This window comes from Lissotriton helveticus, chromosome 10 (genome assembly GCF_964261635.1).
Source record: "Lissotriton helveticus chromosome 10, aLisHel1.1, whole genome shotgun sequence".
NCBI lineage: Eukaryota > Metazoa > Chordata > Amphibia > Caudata > Salamandridae > Lissotriton > Lissotriton helveticus.
This window is the reverse complement of record NC_136071.1, coordinates 870618687-870638189: the sequence shown is the minus strand read 5'-3', so window position 1 is coordinate 870638189 and position 19503 is coordinate 870618687. Positions and strand designations below refer to the sequence as shown.

The following is a 19503-nucleotide window of genomic DNA, read 5'->3' as shown; positions in this document are numbered from 1 at the left end:
AAGGCCACATGCGAAATTGTAAAAGAAGTGTGTCGCGGAGGTAAATTAAGACCTCTACTCACAAAAACACACTCAGTGGAAAATAATTCAGACCAACAAACTGAAATAATAGCATTAAAAATGGCGCTAGATAATGCCGATCGCGAATTCCCGACACTTATTGTCTGCGATTCGTATTACTGCGTCAAATCATACAATAACGATTTACAGAAATGGATTCAAAACGGTTACAAAGATGACACAGGTGCAACAATAAAGCAAAAAGTGCTTTGGGAACAAGTAGTTCATTTGCAAAAAGAACTACCAAAGACTCACGTGATACATACACTGAGTCATCAACGTGATGGCGTTCACGTTGCAGGGAGTTCATTGGCTGAGAAAGCCACAACGGCAGCAACTGAATCGGCTACCGTAGTCAAGAAAAAGCGTGCAGTAAAACACATTGACGGTGAAACTATGCTGGCGGTGAAAACGTCATCAAAAGGCGACTGCTCAGCACTACCGATCAACTATCCACTCAATTATACATACATAATCGATGCAAACTCCGTTCCTTTTGCTCGAATCCCTGGAGTGGGGGACAGAGTGATTCCAAACATGGACAGGAGAGGTTTGTTAATAGCAGACGCACATATGGGTGAGGGTCTCAGACACCTTAAACAAAAAGATTCTCTGGAAGAATTACAATCAATGTACTGGTGGCCAGGTATGAGCCTGCATCATCACATCTTTGTAAAGAACTGCCCAGACTGCAATAGAGATCGCAGTGGCGAAAGAAACGGTATATTAGCATGGCGTTTCACTCCAGAATTGATCAACAATAAAAACTAATGCGTCCAATTAACATATAAAGACTAGTTTCCACTTGTGATGTAGACCCCAGCACTCGGCTGACGTCTGGACTGTTAGAAAAAGATTTGCGAGTCTATAATGGCATATACGCTAGAAGCATGCTACGTTTGGCTGAATGTTTTTTCTTTTTGCCCTAAAGCATATGAAAAACATGGCCAAATGAGCATAGCATAGCGGGACTCTTCTCACTTCCTACCTGAGGGAACGGGATGGTGTAAAGAAAAAACCAAAGGCATAAAGCAATCTATAACAGCGAAGGTATTAGGTTCGGGAGCTGGGTGGGTCAAACATCTAATAAGTGTCCAACGTAGTCTAAATAACCTGCCAAGAAATTCTCTGAGGGGATTCAGTCCGTACAAACTATTGTTTGGAACTAGAATGATGGTCTTAGATCTTGACAGTCAGACTTCAGTGGTTAAAGAAAAAAGCTTTGATATCAAAGATCGTTTGGCTATTTTACAGGACTTAAATGAAACTAGAAAAGACCTGAGCAACATAAAGTTGAAACAACAGCCAACGACCACTGAAGAAATACCACCTGTCCCAGCAAGACCTGTCTGGATTCCAAAAGTCGGGGATCTAGTCAGAGAAAAGATCGCGGTAAAGAAGGAATTTGGGCCTTCTTACAGAAAAGCAGTTCCTGTCTTGTCTATCAACGGGACAAGATCAGTAGTACTACCGCCCCTTGCTGGTAAAAAGGAGAACCGAGTTGTATCCATCGACCTGGTTAAACCACAATCATGTGGCTGATAACAAACAGTAGGCCAAGTGGACTCCCGATAAGTAGTAGAACACCAAGGTTTGCTACAAACACAGAGGTTCAATCTAAGAGGCTACTCACGTTTGAAATGCCAAAAGAACAACAACAAGGTCTATGCAACAATGCTATGGAACTTAAACCTCTAAAAACCCAAATAAAAACATTTAGCAGAGACACACCAATCTACAATGAAGTAATGAATGACTATGCTGCTGCAACAAAACACACGGATAAAGCAAATATCAATCCTGAAGCTATTGGAACAATAGACAGAACGGCATCCGGTTACTTCATCAACTTCAGCGATTCATCTGAAAACCTGAGTGAATCAAAGGAACAAACATCAACAAAAACCTTTAAAGACAAAGCTAAGGAACTTTTTCAACAACTGAAAGAAACCTATCTGATTTCTCCATGGATTGAATTCTGGGTGGCCTTAGGTGCACTTATCCTCATACTTTGGCTCATCATGGTACTATGTTTGGGACACTTCATTGAGGGAAAATATGCTAAAATGGACACAGCAAGCCAGAAAATCAACTTGGTCCTCAAACCACACACGTCTTCACACATCGAGAAAAGGGAACTTTCTTCAGTCAACTTCACAGCCAATCCTATACCCGGTGGGGTAGCATGGGACAATACTGATTATGAAATCTATGGTCCGGTTGAAATCCTGAAATATCCACACCAAATCAAGATCTCATTGAGTGACTTTGTAAAACCAAGCTCAGTTGCTGATGATTGGGACGTGGAAAGCATTAATAATATGATGTCTGACCTAGTGATGTCTGCTAAATTTACAAAACATGATTATTTGCAGGGTTCGTCTAATTATGATAAAATGTTCTGCTATAATCACTATAGTAATCATTATCTGCATAAATCTGCACAACCTAGAAATGTTTTAAATTATAATCAATGGGAACACTGTGCAACCCCTCCAAAAGGTAGCTCAAGAACTTTTTATGACAAATATTCATATTTTTCAGGGTTCAACACAAGTAATGCAGAAACATTTTATTTCAAATTATCAAACAAGACAGGTACAAAGACCATGCTTACAAACACTAAATTGATATATTCAGACTCGTTTTTTGAACAAATGAGTACGTTTGGTTTTGAATACTGGGACAAAAATGTTGAAGTAAAAAGTGTTTGGGGTACAAAGGAATGGCAAGTACAAGGTATAGAATCATTGTTTAGAGCCTGCATGATCCCAGAACAAATGATATTTTTGAATGACACTATTCAACAAACTACCTGTCTTGGCCTAGCCAAAATCAAAGATTTAAACAAACCGTCTATTCCAAAGCCAACGATAAACAGTAATAGCTCGACAGATGAGGAGATAGACGTAAACCATATATTAAGCCAAAACAGAACACATCCAGATTGGAAAAAGTGGTTAATCTGGCCCACAGATACTAATAACTGTCAAGACAGATTCCTGAACAAAATCCAGGGGTTCAAATTGACCAGGCCAGACCCTAGATATTCCCAAAGACAACACCCAGAGATAATTACCACGTACAGTGTGGGCAAGCTCTGCCTTCAATAGCTACAAACATCCACACAGGCAGAAATTAAGCAACACCTAACTTTACTTACTGATGGTGCTGACTTGCGTGATTTCATTATGGGACCACGCAAACAGCGTCAAAAACGCTTCATAGCAGCCTCTGTATATGCAGCTTATAACGAAGCCTGGAAAATAACTCAAATTGAAACATCAGAGAGAATACGGGAAATTGACCGTATTAATTTGGAAAAATCACTTTCTGTAGTGGACAATGGGTTAATGACTCTGTCCTCCAGAATATACTCTTTGGACAGCATTGTGTCTTCAGCAATCGACATAATATCGCAAGACTTACTGTTGTTACAACACGGTCAGTCCCAATTGCGTTCTATTGTACAACTTGGCTGGACGTTACAAAATCTGCGTTCAGGCTATGTGCCTTGGCGTTTAATCAACACAACGTCACTGTTCAATATCTTTAACCTTACTGATAAACAAATCAGTATGGCACAGAAGGGTGCTGATTATACAATCCTGAGCATTGAGAAACTCGAGAGATTACCATTGACAATGTCAGAACGACCTGTCAGTGAGTGGATAATACATGGAATAATTAATATTCCAATATCTACTTTCAGGTTTCAATACTGCCAAAAATATATACAGGCTGGCATGTACGAAAAATTGGGTAAAGGGTACATTAAGTCACCATGGAACTTGCCCTATTCACATGCTTGTGTCAGTAATAAAGGCCGGAAAGTGTTTCTTAGTGGCAATAATTGTGCCATGTCACTAAGCGGTACATTTCTGTGTAATGGTATTAGTTTACACGGAGCCTGTGAAGGGTCCTCAAATAACCTTTCATGTCACCAGCTAGGCACACCTGCGACACAAATAGAACCATTCTTTAGGAGACTATCGAACGGGAGTTACATTATAATCGTAGACCGCAGATGTTGTAGCTTGGTGCCCGGAATACCTTATCTCATATGTACGACTGCGAAGGTCATGTGCTGTGAACGAGTATTGTTCCCCAGCGCAATGCCAGACAGGGAGGCAAGGTTATGGCCGAATTTTAAAATTTCTTCCATTAGAGTTGATACTTTAAGCAGAATGAAAACTGTGCTCCTTCAGACGCCGACCAGGCTCACGTCATCAAAAGAAACGTATGATCTCCAAGTTGCAAGGACAACGGCAGAGATTCATTCATTGTTATCAACTAATTCCCCCATACATTTCGCAGAAATCCTGAACGAAATCTTAAATATTTCTGATACCAGTGGGGTCTCAAATGTATTTAAGACAGTGTTTTCAGGGGCTCTAACACCATTTAAAGCCATTCTGGGTATTTTTCCAGAATTTGTCCATTCCATCTTTGGTGGACTTCCTCTCCTTTTGGGACTAGTGGCAGGAATCCTATTTTTGATCCTGTTATTTCGCTATGGCAAACCGTGTCACAGACAAGACACCTGCGACAAGGGAAGAAACAATCCTAGCCATTGGATACCGGGACCAGATATCTAGAATCCTTGGACTGTCCCGGCTTAGAGACCTGAACATGACTTGGTTTCTTTCGTTTAGACCTATGTGGCAAAGCTGTGTTTTACCTGTATTAAGGGGCTTGCTATGCGGAGAAGAATGCGTGTTAGACACCTGTCTGACGCTACAATCGGATGCGCCAATGGATGCAGAAACTTTGTTGGGTCCGGTCACGGCTCATGCATTGTGCTGTCCCCAGCGGCTACCAATCCTGATGACGGCATTCGTGGAGACTTCACCACTACGATTAAGGGGTAGTGAGGTTCAAGATGAAAGCAGCATCGATCAGGTACGACCTTCTGTCAGCTATGCTGATCCAAACATCAATGAAGGCAATCATGCTCACGAATGCATGGTAACATCTTTTTCCGAGTTAATTGAACTTTCACAGGAAGCTGTTGACAGTTTTTTCGAGAGTCTAAATGATATGATGTTCTCACCAGAGCAGAAATAATGACTTTTGAACAAACTAGCACAAGGCGTTCCCAACACCAATAATTTGGCCTTCAACTTTGATAATAAAGTATCATGAACAATTTTCTCCAGTTTACGGACAGCGGAACATTATTTTTCAGCGGCCCCAAAAATACTTTACAATTTTTCGGGACACTTATCTTCTGCTTAAAGTAGAAACTATTCTTAGAGAACTATATTTCTATTTTAGGAACTTTAGAATCATTAGCTGCCCTCTAGCCTGTTCATAAATATTTTATTTTGTGATGAAATGGTCTCGCGTTTTTTTTCTTCTGTATTAAGAGCCATTTCATGTGTAATTTTCATATTTTATTAGTAATGATGTATGAATATGCGTGATATTTAGCATTGATATACTGCTTGAGTGCATATAATGTATATATATATCTTTTCGTATATTTCATGTTTCAAAATGCATATGGATGTATTTTGGGGTGGTACGGTATACACATGCTCTACTAACGTATTTGCTATGCCTAGATCTTGTAAATATAGACATAGTCAGCGTGGAGTGGGTGTGATGTATTCCTATAGGTTCTGTATTGATTCCCCTATTCCCGGCCCTGTTCTGGTTAATACTTAACTAGCAGCCGACCCACGGTGCAAAAAAACGTTATCTGATTAAGCCACACCACGGCACAGAAACGTGTTATCTGATTAGGTAATAACGCATGCCATCTAATTAGACAAGCACTATTCCTCCAGCCCCTGATAAGGCATACGGAGTTCTCAAAACAAATCAAACCTATGACAACCTGGGAAAATCCCTGCGGCCATTGTTTTGATTTCACCGAGAACTTCAGCAAAAGAATGTGCGAACAAGCCCGTTCGTATGACATCCTTATTGACGCATCCATGTCCATCCTTACGTCAATCTCGACACCTTACAGGTATAAATATTACCGACATTGCCTTAAGCAAACACACGCGGTGGTGACGAGATCGGAGCAGCGAGACGCGCTGAGGAGCCCAGCAGAGAGCGAAGCCCACACGCACTGCCCCGCCTTCCTGACGTGCTGAGAACGAGAAGCTGCTTTTCTCCTGCCGAGAAATCCAGCTCCGGCTCTTCCAAGCAGCCCTCGCAGGCAGCTGGAATATCAAGACCAGAGACGAGAGATACCAGCCCTCAACCATTCTAGATCTCAGGTACAGAACTGAACAACCCCTTGCAGAGAATTCTTGAGTCAGTCACTTGGCAAAACAAACTTAACTTAAACTGCTACTTATCTACTCCCGCCCACGTATTAGGCTTAGGTCAGGTACACTGGGGTAGGCGTGGTTAGAAGCACCAGTTGAGTACGGTTAGTCAAATGTATATATGTATGTATCTATTTTATCAATTTTAACTATCATATGGCTTAGAAACCATATCAATGCTTCTGCAGTATTATTTTATACTTCTGCTTTTATTGTATGCACTTTACTTAACCATAAGTATCGCAATAATATCGATTCATTTCTCTTGTACGAGAAAAGAGACTGATCAATAAATAACATCTTTTATTGAACACGCCCGTCTCTTCCTTTTCTCTACAAACTGGTGAAACTAAGAATGCACGTACTGACTGAGTAAAATAAGTTGTCTTTTGTTTTCACACGACTCTAGAGATACACTCTTGATTGGGGGAGAGCAAAGTTGTCATGTTCTATGGTTGTCAGAAACTAAATCCCTTCTTGTCTATCCAGGGAAGTTAAAAGCCTATTGGGATAATAGGAACTACACTACATGTTGTCGCGAGCAGGAAGTGACGCTCCTCAAGCTGACCCTCCGCACAAACGGCACGGGGCGGAACGGGGCCACGAGCGATTAAAGTACAGGTAAGAGTGCGCTTACAAATGTCACAGCGTGAATACACAAATAAAGTTTTAAATGAAGATTTTCAACGTGCTATTAAAATCAGCAGTTTTTAAAATACAACAGCATCCACAACAACACACATCCGCAGCCTAGATCGCCGCGTTTGTCAATGGGCGGGAGCTGGAAGCGAAAGCTAAATACCCCCAGGCTCGGCAGCACTAGACCGCTAACCTGCGATGAGTGGGTGCAGGGCGGAAGTGTTGTCGCGAGCAGGAAGTGACGCTCCTCAAGCTGACCCTCCGCACAAACGGCACTAGCCGGGGCGGAACGGGGCCACGAGCGATTAAAGTACAGGTAAGAGTGCGCTTACAAATGTCACAGCGTGAATACACAAATAAAGTTTTAAATGAAGATTTTCAACGTGCTATTAAAATCAGCAGTTTTTAAAATACAACAGCATCCACAACAACACACATCCGCAGCCTAGATCGCCGCGTTTGTCAATGGGCGGGAGCTGGAAGCGAAAGCTAAATACCCCCAGGCTCGGCAGCACTAGACCGCTAACCTGCGATGAGTGGGTGCAGGGCGGAAGTGTTGTCGCGAGCAGGAAGTGACGCTCCTCAAGCTGACCCTCCGCACAAACGGCACAAGCCGGGGTGGAACGGGGCCACGAGCGATTAAAGTACAGGTAAGAGTGCGCTTACAAATGTCACAGCGTGAATACACAAATAAAGTTTTAAATGAAGATTTTCAACGTGCTATTAAAATCAGCAATTTTTAAAATACAACAGCATCCACAACAACACACATCCGCAGCCTAGATCGCCGCGTTTGTCAATGGGCGGGAGCTGGAAGCGAAAGCTAAATACCCCCAGGCTCGGCAGCACTAGACCGCTAACCTGCGATGAGTGGGTGCAGGGCGGAAGTGTTGTCGCGAGCAGGAAGTGACGCACCTCAAGCTGACCCTCCGCACAAACGGCACAAGCCGGGGCGGAACGGGGCCACGAGCGATTAAAGTACAGGTAAGAGTGCGCTTACAAATGTCACAGCGTGAATACACAAATAAAGTTTTAAATGAAGATTTTCAAAGTGCTATTAAAATCAGCAGTTTTTAAAATACAACAGCATCCACAACAACACACATCCGCAGCCTAGATCGCCGCGTTTGTCAATGGGCGGGAGCTGGAAGCGAAAGCTAAATACCCCCAGGCTCGGCAGCACTAGACCACTAACCTGCGATGAGTGGGTGCAGAGCGGAAGTGTTGTCGCGAGCAGGAAGTGACGCTCCTCAAGCTGACCCTCCGCACAAACAGTACAAGCCGGGGCGGAACGGGGCCACGAGCGATTAAAGTACAGGTAAGAGTGCGCTTACAAATGTCACAGCGTGAATACACAAATAAAGTTTTAAATGAAGATTTTCAATGTGCTATTAAAATCAGCAGTTTTTTAAAATACAACAGCATCCACAACAACACACATCCGCAGCCTAGATCGCCGCGTTTGTCTAGACCCGAGGTGTTTTGTGGTATATATACGTTCTAAAGGGGAAATACACCTTGCAGGTCTTTAAAATTTCCCTGAGACCTTCCTTAATGTTTTGTTTGTAACATTTGTTTGCCCATGTTTGCCTTATTTAATGAAGGCTCTATTGTAGATTGATTGCTCTAATTGATTTAAGCAGGATAGATTAATAGCTGCTAGAATGTATTACTCTGCATAAAAATGAGTTCCTTGTGAACACTGTTTCTGCTGATAAGCAATACCAGGTTTGCAAGGACAATTGGGTCGCTCTTGTTTTTTGTAAGAGAAGTTTCTTCCTTTGCGTCAGCTCAAACCCACAATCATCAGTTACCCTTTATTTCTTCTCATAAGCTTCTTGCGCTACTGTCACAGCCTCTTTGCTCAGGCAAAGCAATTCATTCTTACTGTAGTGTACTAAGAAATCCAAGCCTACAATCCTAGCCTACATTTGCAAAGGGGAAGGTGGTCCCCTGGGGCCCCCTTCCCATTTGTGAGTGCTTTACCACCCTCTTGAAGAGGGTGGTAAACTGTGAGTGTTTTGTGAGCGCAATTGCGGTTGCAAAATCTTATTACATGGTTTGTGGGGTCACAATTAGGAAGGGAACGCCACTTCCTAATAGCGAGGTGCAAAACACTACATGCAAGTCGCCAAAATAGGGTTTGTACATGGCCCACATGACTTTTGCATGCGCAAGCGGGTCGCAACCCGTTTGCGCATGCAAAATAGGGTCGTACATCTGGCCCAAAATGTTGAAGCATGTCACGTGCTCTTATCTCTTGTTCCATGAATTAAGGACAAAGTGTTAACATTTGATGTCAGAGGTAATTCATGGACAGGAAGATAATGAATGTGGCTGAAGCTCTAGAATTGAGTGATAGGGTGGGTGATAAGGTGGGCTCCTTGCAATCCACTTTTAGCGAATATGCAATCTAGAGAGAGAGAAGTAGCAGTCAGCTATTGTGCAGTGCTTAAATTATATATTTCGTGCAGTGGGCTGTAGAAGAAAAAGGTAGGGTGCATTATCAGTAAGGCCTGGGCACAGACGGAGCCATACTTAGCGTGTGGGTCTCTGCAGAGGTGCATGGATTGAAGCGTGTGGGTTATTTCTCTAGATTTTACAAGGAGCCCTTGTTTCAATAACTGAATGTGTCTCACATTTGCTTAGTTTTAAAACTGTGAACTATATAGTCTGCTAATTAAGTATCACGTACCTTAATAAAGGTCTCTCGTAGCCAGGTAGATTGAATTGAGGCTGTTTTGTTTGAGCTGATCTTTGGAGGCACTCATAAACTGTTTACCAAAACATGGGCGCTTGCTTAGATGCTTGGTTCTTATTGTGGTTGAACTTGCTTTGGAATGATCCTGTGTGATGTGGCAGGGTTCTCTGCAGATCTCTGGTAGCGTAAAGATGAGGGGAAGCCTCATGTAATGTAACGTTGGTTTTTGTAACATGCCCACTTGTAATTGTCTCCTCATGTAATGCTACTGTTCCTATTGTGAAGCGCTCTGACACCTTTGGGTAAAGTCTGCGCTATATAAAAACGCATAAAATAAATATAAATAAAGAGTCAGCTGTCTAGTTGCTGTGTGCTCTAGTAGCACTTGACATGAAATGATGAAGGGGGTCTATCTTGGATGTTGTGCTCTTGTAGTTCTTGCCAGCTGCGGAAACCATAGACTTCAATGGAGGCTCCCACTTTTCAAACCTACATCACTGTCCAAAAAAGTGCTACTTTTCTATTCGCCTTAGTGTGATCATCCTCTAAAATGCTTAATTCCATCCGGCATTTTTTTTTACAAGAGGTTGACAGGCATGAAAGGAGGAGGTTAAATTGCTTGAGACGCAAGGACAACGAGCCACTGCGAGTCTAAAATTATAATTACTTGTATCTAATTGGCATTTCGGGCTGTCATTTCGTCTCCTCTGCTTCCTTTGGAGCACTAAAGATAACACTATTTATTTGATACCTGTAACACCGAATTAGCTTGCAAAACGGGGTAGGCAAATTAGCAGGACGGATTTTCTACGAATAGGTGCCGCGAGCATCATGAAAACTCCCACGCCCTGCCCTCATTGCTCTAGAACTCCCTTTGCCACTCCCTCTGGCCTGCCTGCTGGTCACAGCGGCCCAGACGCCATACTATCAGAACTACGTTCCCCGACATGCACTGGGGGCTGTCAGAGCTACTAGCCAATCGGGAGAGAGAGGAGGCGAAAAGCCAACAAGAACGCAGACTTTCAGAATTAAACGTGTATAATAAAGAATCGTTTTTAACAGTTATTCTCTTGTACTTTTTACACTTCCTGCCGGGGACAGCAACCTATAGAACATTCAGCAGCACAGTGTGCACTAGATTTGGGTGGTATGGTAGCACCTGCCCTTCCTGTCTTGCAATGGGCGACCCGGGAGTGGGTGCGGGGGGCGGAGTGTTGTAACTGCGTCACCGCCTCGTCCGCCTAGTTCTGGGTGCAGAAAGGAGGGGCGGGGGCTGTAGGCAGGAAATGAAATACATTTTTGATAGAAAAATAAAATACGGAGAGCGAAGAGGCAACGAGAGGAAGGGTAGCGGGGGCACGGGCTTCCTTGGCAACGCCTGGTCCCGCGCTTCTGCCATCGGTCCACCCACCGCCGCCCGGGTAAGCAATGGCGGGGCCGCTCCTTGGGAGGTGGGTCCTGGGCAGCAGGGGGAAGGCAGGAAGGAGGAGCGGGGTGCGGCCGCTGCCCGAGGAGGAGGCAGCAGACAGGGAAAAGGGGGCGATCCCCGGCTCTCGGTGGGTGGTGGTGGTGGGTGAAGAGGGAGAGACATTGTGTCCGCTGGCGACGCCCTGACACCGCCCTACTTCCGCCCTCATCGGACAGGCCGTCCTGTCTTTACCAGGGGAGGAGGGCGAGCCGTACCCGCCGCCCAGGAGGGGGAGAGGCAGAGGGGCTCGAGGGAGGGGGCAGAGCCCCAGCGGCCGCCATTCCAGGGAAAGGACGAGAGGAGGCGGAGGAGGCCGCCCCTCCCTCCCTCTACTCTCCCAGCCTCCGAGCCACAGCGCCCGGCCTTCTTCCCATTGCACCCTCCTCCCAGGTTCTGCTACCTTCATCTGTCATCTCCGAAGTGCCATGAAACACCGCCTAGTATTAATGCTGCAGAATGAGCGGTATGTACTGTACCTGCCCCTCATACATAAAAACCTTCATTCTCAAGCAATAATCATTGCATGTGATATTGTTGCTGTCTCAGGTTGTGTGCACCACCGCCAGGCTGTTACTTAACACTGGGGCGGGCTTTTTAGATGGTTGCTCCCTCGCATGCACGTTGGCATTTTTATTTTACGGTTCAGAGAAGACAAAAAACCATTGGCACATAACTATAGAAGCGAGAGCACACCCCCTTTGGCCTAAACACATTGTGGAATATTTACGAGATAACTTGTCTTTCAGATATAAAGAAAGAAACTATGGCCACAGAAGGAGGGAAGTCAACCGATGCAGAATGTAATAAAAAACCCAAAACATCAGGCTCGCAGGTAACGCCCCATGACTCCTCTCCCCACGCCCCCTTCCCAAAAAACACAACTTCATTCACTCAACTTAATTTTAATTTAAGCTTTACTGTAGATAGGCCCATTCTCTCTCTTCGTTGCTTTTTACACAGCGTGTCATTGCCAGAGCGTTATGTAATGTTGTAACTGTACTTGGAGGAGTGGTTATAGATCGTCCCTCCATGACGTATTCTGAGCGAATGTAGCTTCTGTATGGAAACGTCATCGATGCTGTGTGGTTGTCAAACATGATTTTATTTATGTAACACCTTATGAATCTCGAGTCCTAGATAAACAGTCTACCTAAACGCTTCTCCATACTAATGTACTTAGTTATGTTTGGCAAGTTAATGAGTATGGGAGGAGGTGAATGTTTGACTTCACTTCCTAAATTGAGCTGTCAGAAAATGTGGTCACACCTACTGGCTCCGTCTAAACCCGCCCATTTTCCCCCTTCTCTCTCCGAGTAGGACTCCCAGCCGTCTCCACTGGCCTTGCTCGCAGCCACATGCAGTAAAATAGGGACAACAGGCGAAAATCAAGCAGCTGGACCTCAACAAATTATCATAGACCCAAGCCAAGCTCTGGTACAGCTTCAAAATCAGCCACAGCAGTTAGAATTAGTCACTACTCAACTTGGTGGAAATACTTGGCAGATTGTGGCTGCTGCTCCTAATTCTAAGGAAAACAACATAGCCCAAGCCATGGCTATTGCTACAAGCACAACAGGCTCAACGAGCAGCAATAATGGCAACTCCTCGCCCACCAAAACGAAACTGGGCAGTTCTGTGTCTGCCCCAGGGCAGTTTCAAGTTATCCAGGTGCAAAATCCGAATGGGAGTATACAGTACCAAGTGATACCACAAATCCAGTCGATGGAAGGACAACAGATTCAGTTTGCTTCTGCAAATGCTACATCGCTTCAAGATTTACAGGGACAAATACAATTAATACCTGCCGGGAATAACCAAGCTATTATTACAACTGCAAACAGGACAGCTTCCGGCAATATCCTTGGTCAAAACATTGGTAATCAGACCTTACCTGTACAAATTAGGCCAGGTATGTCTATACCACTGCAGCTGCAAACAATTTCTGGCGCTCAGACTCAAGTAGTAACAACCTTACCTATTAACATTGGGGGAGTGACACTTGCACTGCCTGTCATAAACAATGTGGCCGCGGGGGGAGCAACAGGGCAAATTGTTCAGGCCACTGATGGAGGGCTTTCCAATGGGAATCAACTGATGTCGACACCCATCACCACCACTTCTGTCAGTACCATGCCCGAATCTCCCTCCTCTTCTGCCTGTACAACCACGGTTTCCACATCTCTAACGAGTAGTGAGACTTTATCGAGCTCTGTGGAAACAAGCCAGTATGCAAGCACACCTGCCAGCACAGAACATGCTACAGAAGAATCCCAGACAGCAATTGCGGATTCAGAAGTTCAGAGTACTAGTCAGCTTCAGGCAAACGGGTTACAGAATTCTCAAGATCAATCAAGTTCACTTCAGCAGGTACAAATTTTAGGCCAGCAGGTTTTGCAACAAATACAGATCCAGCAGCCTCAGCAGCAGATAATCCAGGGTATTCCACAACAGACTTTCCAACTACACACAGGACAGACTCTGCAGGCTCTTCAACAACAGCCTCTGCATAATGTTCAGTTTCAAACATTAAGCCCAACTCAGGTTCTCATTAGGGCTCCAACGTTGACACCGTCAGGGCAGATCAGTTGGCAAACTGTGCAGCTTCAAAATCTACAGAGTCTTTCAAATTTGCAAGTTCAGAACTCTGGGTTGCCCCAACAACTGACTCTGGCCCCAGTGTCTTCAAGTGGCAGCACATCTCTTGCCCAGATTGCGCCTGTGACTGTAACTGGTACACCCATCACTCTCAACACTGCTCAGTTCTCTTCAGTGCCTAACATCCAGACAGTGAGTGTTGCAAGTCTGGGTGCAGCAGGTGTTCAAGTACAAGGCCTCCCACTTACCATCACCAGTGTTGGAGGTAAGCTAGTTATGCCATTCGTGCTTCATTACTGTAGAGATTATAGTTGATGTTCAGCTTCTTAATATGCATGCGTTTTAACTGTTGTTCTGTGGACATGAAAGTAATTGTCTGAAATTTGACTTTGGGGTATTACTTGAGTAGTCCACATTCTAGTAACAATTCGTTTTAACATATAACTATACTCCTGTATTTGTGTGTGAAAATGTGTCTACCGTCTGCCTAATGTGTTTATAGGAAACAATGTTTCTAAAATACAGGTTCATGTTTGCAAACTCATTAAAATAGAGTGTTGACTATTAATGGTAAACTAATTTACAAGGTGGTTATGCACGTGCGTGAAGATGCAAAAAGCAGTATAAGAATGTTACACCATGAAAACCAAATAGGATTTTGAGAGCTGATACCCACTTTCATTAGCATCCTTTTTTTTCCAGATTTCCATTATGGATTATGTAGAGGTTGACCTTCCATTTCCAGACCACCCCTAGCAAAATTACATTATTTCAGGGCCATGGGCGTAGGCGGAGATTTCCAGTTTGTACACTTAGACACTCTGCACACAAACGTGTCTATTTCCTGGCTTAATCGCACTGCTGCCACTACAAGATTCTTTCAAAATATCCAATTCCAGTGGTGTCAAGCACCCACACCATCTACAGTTTTGCAGGGTATACCATACTTGCTGACATGAGCATCTTGCCAGATATCTATCCCATAGGTTATCAAACGCTACATATTCAAGCCCCTGACAGCCTAACTAGCCATCCCTCATTGAGCACAAACCTTACAGTGTTTTCCGAGCCATAAACAGAAGAGCTAATTCTTAGTTTATTGAAACATAGACCAATGCCCCAAACAGCAGAGCAGTACGGTTCTTCCGTGTAACTGTAACTGCATGTCTCAGCATCTCTTAATTACCTGAAATATGTTGAGTGTTCCACTTACCTTTAATACCAGGTCTCGGCTACAAATAATACCAAGTAAAAATGCCTCACATTTCCCGATCTTTACAGGCACAGTTTTTCGGCAAAAGGTCTTTCCAATAGGTTAAATAGCTCATATATGAGACAGAAGAGCTATCACCTGGTTTTCTTAGACTTTACAGATAAACGTCTCAAAGCCAAGGGCCTTCCTCCTCGTTACTCAAGGGATGATTCACCAAAAACAGTTTCCTGTTTGCACGGATATTAAGGACAGGACCATTAGATAACCGTGATTTCTCAGCCATATTGTTTTCTACCCCCTTGCCACTTACATAGCCATCTGCTACACAATTTGCTTTTTTTGGTTTGTTTAGCAAGTGTTTCTAACTCAAGTCTGAACAAAAGTTATTCAAAAGCCGCACTATGGTTGGAATGATGTGCTAGACATTTTCGAAAAGCTAACCTGTCATCTTACAACTGTTGATGGCTGTATTGGAGCAATAAACAATAAAGAGGTGACCGTTTTGTGGTCTTAACGTCCCCAGTTCATGGACTGACCTTTTGGCCTTTATCTTGTATGTATAAGGTATAACGTACGTGCTTAAATGTATTTCGAGCATGCTGTACATAATGTTTCACCTTTTGCCATCGTATTGGTTTTTGCCACTGTTTATATAACTTTATTTAGACTTACAACATCGATGCTTTGGTCAAAGCAGCCATTACTTTTCAGACATCGTTCTCAAAGCTGTAGCTACCTTTTAAGGTCTAATATATTGAATTTTGAAGTACATGCAAATGCCTCATAAATATTGAAAGTACAGTTTTATCTGCAGGCCTGTTCATAATCGAAAGATGTGCTTTTAAAGGCACTGTATCTTGAATGCTCTCTAAACCCAAAAGAGATGACCTATTTCAAAACCTAACTTGGATGTACCAAGTTAAAGAGGTGCACATTTTATTATGGACAACATGTACATTTAGGCTTTCATTCGCCTGAGTTAAATATAGTATATGTTTTCATAGACTTGAATTTCGAGGTGTATTATGGGCAGTATTGATAAAATAGTATTCACGTACTTTTGTTCGAATCATTATTATTAGTGCATAACCTTTTTGAAGAGGATATAATAAAGTCACAGAAAGCAGTGCATACTTTGTCTTTAATGAAACCATGTATTATATCATTTAACATTGCTTACTACATAATTTGCCTACTTGCTTTTCCTATGTCGCATCGTTTAGTCAACACTTGCACATAATTTAATTTTGCCTTGCCGCATAATTCCGCTGACTGCGATTCCACGCTTAAATGTTGTTATCCCACAGTTTAGATATTGTTACAGGATCTAGTATATTACCAGACAGAATGCTATCACGGAAAATGCGGAGCCTTCGCCAAAACCCTCTTCTCCAAAGGCAGCAAGGGAGCCAAAAGAATTTATGGGGCCTGTTCACAGACTGCACTTTGTAGTACGTTTAGTAGGGCTACTCGCGTAATACAAGATACCTCTGTGCGAGAGTCTCTGCCTCTGCGCTCATATATGTTCTGTGCGAAGGTATGCTCTGTGCTCCTATCTTTTCTGTGCGGAGGTCTCCGCCTCTGCGCTCCTATTTTTTCTGTGCAGGGGGTCTCCACCTTTGCACTCCTAACTTTTGTGTGCAAAAGTCTCTGCATATGTGCAGAGATTTCCTCACATGTATGCAAATGTTTTAGTCGTAAATGTAGGAGGAACCTGGGGAAGGGGCTGTAAGTCGCAGAATATTTGCTCCTTAGTGGTCGGGGTTTAGGGAGGGAAAAACAACCCTTCAAAAAAGAGTAAGTCCATTGCTATTCCTAAACTGTTCTTTAAAAACTACTATAGTCAAAAAGGCCCCAAAGCTGCAGTAAGTGTACTCCAGGTCAGCCATGGAGTCATTCCAGAAGTAACATGGTTAACCACTGATACTGCAAAGCGGTCTAATTGAAAATAATGGGTAAAACAAATAACAGTAGGGCAAAATGAGAAATTACTGGATTTTTTGTTTGTTTACATTTTAGATTTATAATTTACTATTTATTTTAATAGTTTGTATCCAGGGATTACAACACTTGCAACACACCTGTAATGCAAGATGTGAAGCTCTGGACTCCACCACCCAACTACAGGTGAAACACAGTACAACACCAACCAATCACATGCAGGCTGACTGAGAAAGGGACTCCAACCTTTTCTGACTTCACTCTGTTTGTGAATTTCCCCCATTTTGAGAAACAATCGTTTTAGGAGGAGGAGAGAGTTTACAGACAAATGATCCTTTGGCCTGTCCAGTAAAGTAGCCATTGTGAGATACTGCTTCTCACCTGTTGGGATCCAAGACAAGGTTGAAGACTGGGGGAGTACCTTGATTCACCCATCACTTGTTCTCTGGATGGCCCGGCCTATGTCAAAATTATAGCTGCACTCCATTTCGTGACCCCATGGCATTTCCAAAGTCAAGAACAAGGGTATGCCATTCGTAATGGTGGCAGGACAATGGGATGTGGTGGCGGGAGGAGGGGTTCACAAAGTGTAAAAAGAAGTAGAAGGGTAGAGGGAGGTTCACCTCTGACAATATTGCCATCTCACATACAAATCAGTCTAGATGCTTTCATCAGGTCCTGAAATAGAGAAGAGTGTAGCAGTGTATTGCCAAGCTACTAACACTGGTGGAAAGGCAAAGGGTGTGAAGGGAACATTATGCTTTTACCTGCTTCCCTTGTGTGGTGGATTTGATTGACTTCACCCATGTTGCATTGCGGTCTCGCTATACAGCACATCTGTTCCGCAACCCACATTTCTAACACTCAATCTACTTGCAAGCTGTCTATGATGCAAGGGACTGCTTCGCTGATGTGCACATAGACTTTCTTGGAAGCACACACTGCAGCTCAGTTTTCTGTCAGTCACCTCTTACACGTTAGTTTGTTGCTTGAGTTTGATGACATGTGGCTCATTGGTAAGTAAGAACATTTCACACTGCGTCTGCATTATGCTCTTCGGATTGGCACATTAAACATACTTACTCATTAAAAACACAGTATATACATGTGACTTAGTCCACTGTTACCTATGTGTAAATAGTATGCATTACATTTTGTTTTACAGAAATCACTTACCTTTGTTACAGGTGTTGACCGGTATGCACTTTCTCCCTATCTCCTCTCACCATACTGATGTCCAACCACACTACCTCAACAGACATATAAAGGGAACTCAATTGTACAAGAGCCATCACTGAACGCACTTTTGGTATTCTTAAGTTGCAATTCAAATGTCTTGACTGATGGGGGGGATGCTGGTGTACTCCCAAGAAGTTTTATGCAAGAGTGTTGTAGCATGTTGTGTGTAACACAATATCACCATGCAACAGGTCTAACATATAGACCTCACCCCTGATCCACGGTTACATCTGGATTCCTGCGGTGGAGTACAGAACAAAAGTCCGGTTATAAAGGTGTCAACTAGTAACATTATTTTTCACTTGAGTTGCTAGATTGGCTGCTACATTTTTGTGGTTGGACACGGTCTTGTCAATGATTAGTTCAGAACAGTGTCCATTTATAGTATCCTGAGACAACACTGTTTAATTAAATTAATGTCATCAACAAATATGCTGTGCTCAAGTAAATAATACAATCACCCTCCACTTTCAGTAACATTCAAACATGTTTCACTTACAACACTAAAGTACTCTCACACAGTACATCACTTTTTGGAACATACTTACTACAAACCTTCATTTGGTCACATAAATCACAAAAATACCCGCTACATGTAATAATATTTTTAATCCTAAATATGTTTTAGGATTTCTAAACATACAAGGATCTCTCTCCACCATGTGGATATCTCTGGCCTCGTTGCAGAGGTCTCCACCAAGTAGCCGGAGTGTAAAATACAGTCATAAAGGTACTGTCAGCAACTTCATGGTCCTAGATTACATTTATGCCGACTCCACACACTAAACTGAGGGGGCGGAGACATACGTCTACACTAAGGAGTAACTGTACACATGTTTGAATTGTAAGAAGTAGCAAAATTACTCTTAAGTGTAAGAGTAAATTTACATGATTAAATTTACATATGTAAATGTATCTGTGAATAGCCCCTAAATATTTACATCATGAAAAGAGACCACATGTGGATCCCCCTTACTCTTCAGTACCCTTCTAATAGTTCTTTTCACAACCCCATCTTTGATTGGTGCAGACAGAACAGTACAAAGTAATAGAAGAGATATCCACACGGATACACAAATCACATAGGATCAAAGCTTAGGCAGCCAAGCTGTAACAGTGGTCTAACTGAGCCTATAGGAGCGGCCTTCAAATTATGAGCTGTTCCTCGGGATACATAGATCCCAGTGGCCAAGGCATCCGACAGAGGTCAATCCCTCAGGACAGCTACATCATGCAGTCACATGCAGCAGAGTTCTTGTATCTTGTAGCCAATCAATTGATCTGTTTCCTCTGAGCAATGGTTCACTTTTCTCCGGCCCTACTGTACCGACCACAGGATTAGAATGCATTGCAATACTTCATG

General features: G+C 43.2%; 1 protein-coding gene across 2 annotated transcripts in view; it reads left to right on the top strand.

Moving 5' to 3' along the window:
- The first annotated feature begins 9688 nt into the window (after positions 1–9688).
- Positions 9689–19503, top strand: part of SP4 (Sp4 transcription factor) — a 121409-nt gene continuing 111594 nt past the window's right edge. Inside the window, exons 1-3 of one of the 2 annotated variants that reach the window (XM_078663514.1) lie at positions 9689–11105; positions 11899–11984; positions 12470–14012. In XM_078663514.1, the coding sequence (XP_078519640.1) occupies positions 11916–11984; positions 12470–14012 (1612 nt within the window). In that variant the 5' untranslated portion in view covers positions 9689–11105; positions 11899–11915. Of the gene's footprint in view, positions 11106–11148; positions 11616–11898; positions 11985–12469; positions 14013–19503 lie in introns of those variants that run through there. The other variant, XM_078663513.1, reaches the window with a different exon arrangement.